Source organism: Sinocyclocheilus anshuiensis, unplaced genomic scaffold, assembly GCF_001515605.1.
Source record: "Sinocyclocheilus anshuiensis isolate Anshui unplaced genomic scaffold, SAMN03320099.WGS_v1.1 scaffold2678, whole genome shotgun sequence".
NCBI lineage: Eukaryota > Metazoa > Chordata > Actinopteri > Cypriniformes > Cyprinidae > Sinocyclocheilus > Sinocyclocheilus anshuiensis.
The window spans coordinates 86583-93172 of NW_015559983.1; the positions used below are offsets into that span (position 1 = coordinate 86583).

Below are 6590 nucleotides of genomic sequence, written 5' to 3' on the forward strand. Positions count from 1 at the left end.
TGTGTGTGTGTGTGTGTGTAATTCCAGTCTCAGCCACTAGAGGCTCCTGATCTGCTGCAGTTCTACAGTCCTGACAAGATGCTCAGAGAGACTCCGCTGTTGCCTGGCGACCGCATCCCTTTGCCCCGCCCACAGCCTGTGCCTAGACCCGCCCACACAACCTTTCACCTACATCATCGGCACAAACTCTGGGAGTCATGAGCTGTGTGTGTGTGAGACTCATTTTGTAAGTTTAATGTATATTAATGTATTGTTTTTTAGCTTAACGTGAATTAATATAATAGCAATAAACCTGTGATTATTTAAATATGATATTGGCAGTGAGTGACACACTCTTGCTGGAAGAAATCTCCTGCACAGCAGCTTAACGTTCTCATTACTCATTAAAACAATCAATCCACAAATTAATTAGCTTGAGTCAACAAGAGCACAGACATCATGAGCTGATTTCCTCACAATCCCAGGAGAAACTCTTTTATAATTCACGCCAGAATGACAAGAAAATAAATTACATTTTGTATGAAGACATTTAGGCTCATTATCATTTTTTTGCATTGTGACTATTTTCATAATTAAGCTCATTAACCCCCCAAAATTCATGCTACATATACTGTCTATTTGTATCTTTTTGGTAACACTCCCATGTGCTAAAGCAGCAGTACATTTGTCACAGTATTTATTCTTTGTTATTAATGTTAGTCCGTGTTTGATTTTACATCTGCTCATTTTAATGTGTTCGTAAATGTTGAAATTAACATTCACGTGATTTAAAAGTGTTTTTTGCTGTTAGTTCATGCACAGTTAGCACATGAGTTAACTCGTCCTAACAAGTGAAACCTTACTGTGAGCTATTTTTTATTTTCTACACTGCAAAAAAAATAATTTTTGTCTTGTTTTCTAGTATAAATATCTCAAACAAAATCTTGAATTAAGATGCATTTCCTTGACAAGTAAAATGACTTAAGCAAAATTTGGATATTTCTCAGAAAACAAGACAAAATATCTTAAAACAAGTAAAAAAATCTGCCAATGGTGTAAGAGAAATCTTAATTCAAAGGCTAAACAAGATGAAAAAAATTCTGAATTCTGAGATTACCTTTTTTGTTCTGTTGTGGAAACAAAAACAAAAAAACAGAATTGTGAGATAAAAACTTGTAATTACGGGAACAAAACTTTGTATCTTGCAATAATGAATAGTGACGTCGACTCGCAATTGCGAGAAATAAGTTCTACGTTTACAGTACATCTCACTATTTTGACTTATACCATAATTCGGACTTTAAGAACTGTGAGTTTATATCTTGCAAGTCAGAAGATAAAGACAGAATTGCAAGATACTCTCACAGTTTATATCTCGCAATTCTGACTTATTTTTTGTTTAATGGAAAAGGTAATTTTAACTCTTTTGCAATTGTGTGTCTCACAGTTCCAAATGCTCTTCTCAGAAATGCAAGTTTATGTGCAAGAGCTCTGAATCTATATCTTGCAACTCTGACTTTTTTTCTCAAAGTTCTGAGTTTATTTATCATTTATGTAATTTGTTTCCAACATGGAATGAAACATTTAAAGAAGTAATTGCAACTTTATTTCACATTTCTTACTTTTTCTAGAAATTAAGAATTTGTTTGTATCTCATAATTCTGAGTTCACATCTCGTAAATCTGACTTTGTTTCCAGCACAGAATGAAAAAAAAAGCTAATTGCGAATTTTTCTCACAATGCGTACTTTATTCTTGCGAAGTTTATAACTCGAGATATCATTTTGATATAAGAAAGTCTGAATTGTGCGATAAGAAGTTGCAATGACCTTTTTTTATTTTTTTTAATCTGTATCTACTTGGAAAGTGTCTTACGAGTGCTTACACTAGTGTGCACTACGATCTGATTTGTCATGAGTGCTGATGATCTTCTCTCTCGTACTGTGTGTTAAAAATGACTAGCCAAGCAGTCGACCATGGACCTACGGTGCGTCCCAAATCGCTTACTTATGCACTATTCTGACGTTTTGTAGTACAAATAGTGCGAGCAGTGCATTCACACTGGAAATTCCAAAAAGAAAAAGTGCACTTTAAATACCCGGATGATGCACTTAAAGAGATAGTTCACCCCAAAATGAAAATTATGTTATTAATTACTCGCCCTCATGTCGTTCCAAACCCGTAAGACCTCTGTTCAACTTCGGACACAAATTAAGATATTTTAGATTCTCTGACCCTGCATAGACCGCAAGGATACTAACCAAGCAGCAACCTCCCACTCTCTCGTGAAGCCAACACGGAAGTGACTTAAACTGTAATTCATCAACTGGCCGCTAGAGGCTGGCTGCAAAAGTGAGTCAATCCCATAGACTCCCCATGTTAAAATGCCCAACTTTACAGCAGAAAAAAACGTTTACAGCCTGGTACAAAAAATGATTTTGGTCTATATAGCTAATTTTGCCCTTCATGACAACTGTGAGGGGGGTGAATTTTTTTATAACACGTCACGGACACTACGTCCATGTTTTTATACAGTCTATGATACTAACACGATCAAGGCTCAGAAACGTAGCATCGTTAAAATAATCCATGTGACATCAGAGGTTCAACCATGATGATTTATAAAGCTAGGAGAATACTCTGTTCACGCAGAAAACAAAAATAACGACTTTATTCAACAATTCGTCTCCTCCGCGTCACTCTATAGCGCCATTTTGTTGTTTCACATACGTAAACAATGTTCCGATCAAAAATAATTTTTTTTTACAATTTTCTATTTATTTCATAATATAAGAAACAATTTAAAAATATATATCTTTCACTTTTTGAAGTCTGTAGTAAAAACAAAAGGCATTTGAAAACAAAACTCGACTTTTTTAAAGAAACTGTATGAAACCATAAAACAGCCTGAACAAATATCTGCAAAACATCAGAATGAGTTTGCTACATTTTTAGAAAAAAAAACTTTATGATTTATAATTTATTTATTATTAAGTTTAGAACTGTTCAAATGTGTTCTAAGAAGCCTTCTGTGGAATCAAATGTTGTTTTATTCAAATGTCACAATTTTTTTTATTTATTAATTTTTTTTCTATATATATAGTTTATTTGCAAAAACAGATACTTCGTTTTTAAAATGTTTAAAAAATCATGTTTTTTATGTTATGTTTTTATTGTGTTAGTTGTATTTTTTTGTTATTTTTAAACCCAATCAAATTGTTAAAAATGGAGTCATCTGTTTTTTTGTAAATGGACTCTTCATATGTTCAGTGTATAGACTGCTCAATCATATTTAAAAGCCTTATTTAGTTATTTAATATTCTGCTTTTTATTTCGGAAGCATGTCTATAATCTGTCAGAATCACGCATCTGTCTGAATGTCAGAGCAAAGCGTAAACAGAAAAACACACACAAATGAAACTTGCATTTGAAGAATTTTAATGAAACGGCCTGAACAAATATCTGCAATGCATGAATTTATACAGTAGAAATCAATTCAAACATGTCCATAAATCTATATTCATAAATAAAGTCACGTCAGCGGTACTAAAGGCCTGTGAGTGGAAATATGAACTAAAACAAACAGAAACTCATGCAAACGATAAACACCAGCGAGCAAAAACATGCCGAAGAACCTCAGGTGTAACTATAAGCGTGCATATCGGCAAGAGAATAAAGGCATTCTTAAATATATTTTCACCAGCTCTTTATATTGTACAGTATTTACAGACTAATGCATAAAGGTCTGAATGGAGACAGGAGCGCTGCAGTTCATTCAGTTACAAACACATCAAGGCACATTCATAAATATCCATAAAACAGACTCATGTTTAATGATGCCTAGTGACGCATTTCACACGCGGCTCTGAGATCAGCGGATTATTGAAGATTACTTACACCACAGAATAATTGCTATTTATTATACAAATGAAAAATTCAAGGTGAAAAGGTGGATCCTTTCTGAGCCAAAGCCTAAAATGTTTTTCTCTTTAACTCTTTCCCCGCCAAACATGGAATTTCCCGTGTTTTCACGCTAGGGGGCGCTATCACGCAGCTCCTGAATGAGTCTAGAAACTCGATCAAAAACACAGGTGGTGAAGACGCAGAAACCAGCGATCTCATATGTAAGCATATGCATATGAAAAATAATGCGATCATCAACAATAACCGCATATATATATGAAAACTGACTAATGTTCCCGAGTGAAATGTGGATCCAGAAAGGACTGTGAAGCTTTGGGAGTGCTGATGGAAGCCATCTACTGCAGCTTTGCTTTGATAATATTACTGAATATGATCCAGATGTAGTGTTTGATAGAAAATATGATTTTTTCCCCCAGCTTTTTGCTCAAAATGTTGCTTTTTTTATGAAACCTACCTACATTCAAGTGTTGATAAAAAAACCATGCTTGAAGCTAGAATAAAACTGATTGTTTTGTTTGAAAGTAGAGGGTCTGATCTTTATTTGATGTATTGCATACAGCAATTCATATTCTGGCGGCCATGAAATTTTAGTGAAAATCAGCAAAAACACTGGCGGTGAAAGAGTTAAATGCTTTTTTTATCTTCAAATTTCTTTGCTCTCATCAATTTTTTGAAAAAGGCTTTTTTTTTCGAAGAGAAGAGAGATGAGAGAAAGAAACATGTTTTTTGAAGAGAGGCCTAAAAAAGAAAAAAAAAAGGCATATCTGAAGAGAAAGAAAAGTTTGTTCATGAGAATAAAAATGTAAGAAAATTCTTGAAGAAAGTTTTTTTTTGCGGGAGATAAAAACGGGGGGGAAATCTGGGGGGTGTTGGATAAAGTTTTTTTTGGAAAGAGAAAATAAATTGGAGAGGAAAATTTTGGGGAAAGAGAAATGTTTTTTTGGGGGGAGACCAAAAAAATGTAATAGAAAAAATTAGAAAAACATTTTTGAGAGAGAGAGAGAAAAAATCCTAGGTCCTTAATCTCAGGAAGGATTTCAGGGCTTCTGCAGTTTCAGAAATGAAAAACATGTTTGTTTCATTAAACCATCAAACTGAACGTCTTACGAGAGTCAAGAAAGCGAGCTCGATCAGCAGACTCCGCTGCCGTTACACAGATAAACTGCATGTACACTAATGTGAGTGAGCAGATTTACACAAACACACATGAGTTCACGATTACTATCACACTAGTTTCATGCCAACTCTACAATTCAAAAGATTACAAACTGACGAATCCAAATGATTTTCTGTGACAGATGCTGCTGAAAGAGCTCAACTCTTCATTTATTCACTGGACTGATATTATATTCATTATACCTCATGAACATAAGCAGTGATGATATTTAACAAACCGTTGGACTAGAATTGCCATCGCGTGTTCGTCACTAGGCAACGTTACATTTCCGCCGTGTGTTACCATGGCAACTACGATTTAAGATTTCGGATACAGCGTTCATTCTGTCGTTTATAATATATATCTCCAAGAGATCAATAAATAACTTCATGTCAACACAATCAGCTTGATTTCTGATCATACAGTATATATGAGAGTAGATGCTGTTTACATTTATATAGAGATCCATTAATACAGAAAAACATTCAGGAGAGCTGAACGTCAATTATAGTCAGTCATTTGCGCTCCAGCTCTTTACTCTGTTTCAGCTCCTTAATCCTGCAAACACAGACAATTATAATATATACAGTATCTCACAAAACTGAGTACACCCCTCACTTTTCAGCAACCATTTTATTATATGTTGTCAAGGGACAATACTATAGAAATGAAACTTGGATATATTTTAGAGTAGTCAATGTGCTGCTTGTATAGCAGTACAGATTTACTGTCCTCTGAAAATAACTCAACATACAGCCATTATTGTCAAAATAGCTGGCAACAAAAGTGAGTACACCCTAAGTGATAACAGCTGTATGTCGTTTAACCATGCAAAGCCACATGTCCTATTCATCATGTTCATGTTTTTGTCTGCTTGACTGGACCATACAAATTTGTGTATCTTGTATTAGAGCAGTTTTAAATTTGGTGCTTTGAGTACAATTCTCTCATACTGACCACTGGATGTTCAACATGGCACCTCGTGGCAAAGAACTCTCTGAGGATTTGAGAATTAGAATTGTTGCTCTCCACAAAGATGGCCTAGGCTATAAGAAGATCTGTAACACCCTTAAACTGAGTTGCAGTACAGTGGCCAGGGTCATACAGAGGTTTTCTAAGACAAGTTCCACTCAGAACAGGTCTCGCAAGGGTCGATCAAAGAAGTTGAGTCCTCGTGCTGTGCGTCAGGTACAGAAGCTGGCTTCAAAAAAACAGACGCATGAGTGCTGCCAGCATTGCTTTAGAGGTTGCAGAAGCGAGAGGTCAGCTTGTCAGTGCTCAAACCATACGCCGCACACTGCAACAAGTCGGTTTGCATGGCCGTCGTCCCAGAAGGAAGCCTCTCTCCTGGTACTGGGGAGTAGGCTTGCCGCGATAGACGGTGCTGACGGTGATACCGGTATACCGGTTATGTCACTTGCCCACCGCGGCACCGACCCCACCGTCGTTTTGATTTTTTGTAGTAGCCTAATAAAAATAATTCAGTTCAGTAAAAGAACAGACACTACAATTAAAAACTGAACGCGGCTGCC

The 6590-nt window shown here is 35.7% G+C and overlaps 2 protein-coding genes across 8 annotated transcripts in view; one reads left to right on the forward strand and one right to left on the reverse strand.

Moving 5' to 3' along the window:
* Positions 1-486, forward strand: part of ppp1r35 (protein phosphatase 1, regulatory subunit 35) — a 7324-nt gene extending 6838 nt beyond the window's left edge. For 6 of the 7 annotated variants that reach the window (XM_016477974.1, XM_016477976.1, XM_016477972.1 and 3 more), the window contains one exon: positions 28-486. In XM_016477974.1, the coding sequence (XP_016333460.1) occupies positions 28-201 (174 nt within the window). In that variant the 3' untranslated portion in view covers positions 202-486. The remainder of the gene's footprint in view (positions 1-27) is intronic. The other variant, XM_016477977.1, reaches the window with a different exon arrangement.
* A 4237-nt stretch (positions 487-4723) lies between these two features.
* LOC107681653 (calmodulin-binding transcription activator 2-like) overlaps positions 4724-6590 on the reverse strand; it is a 13639-nt gene continuing 11772 nt past the window's right edge. Inside the window, exon 8 of the mRNA XM_016477971.1 lies at positions 4724-5616. Coding sequence (XP_016333457.1) covers positions 5574-5616 — 43 coding nt within the window. The 3' untranslated portion in view covers positions 4724-5573. The remainder of the gene's footprint in view (positions 5617-6590) is intronic.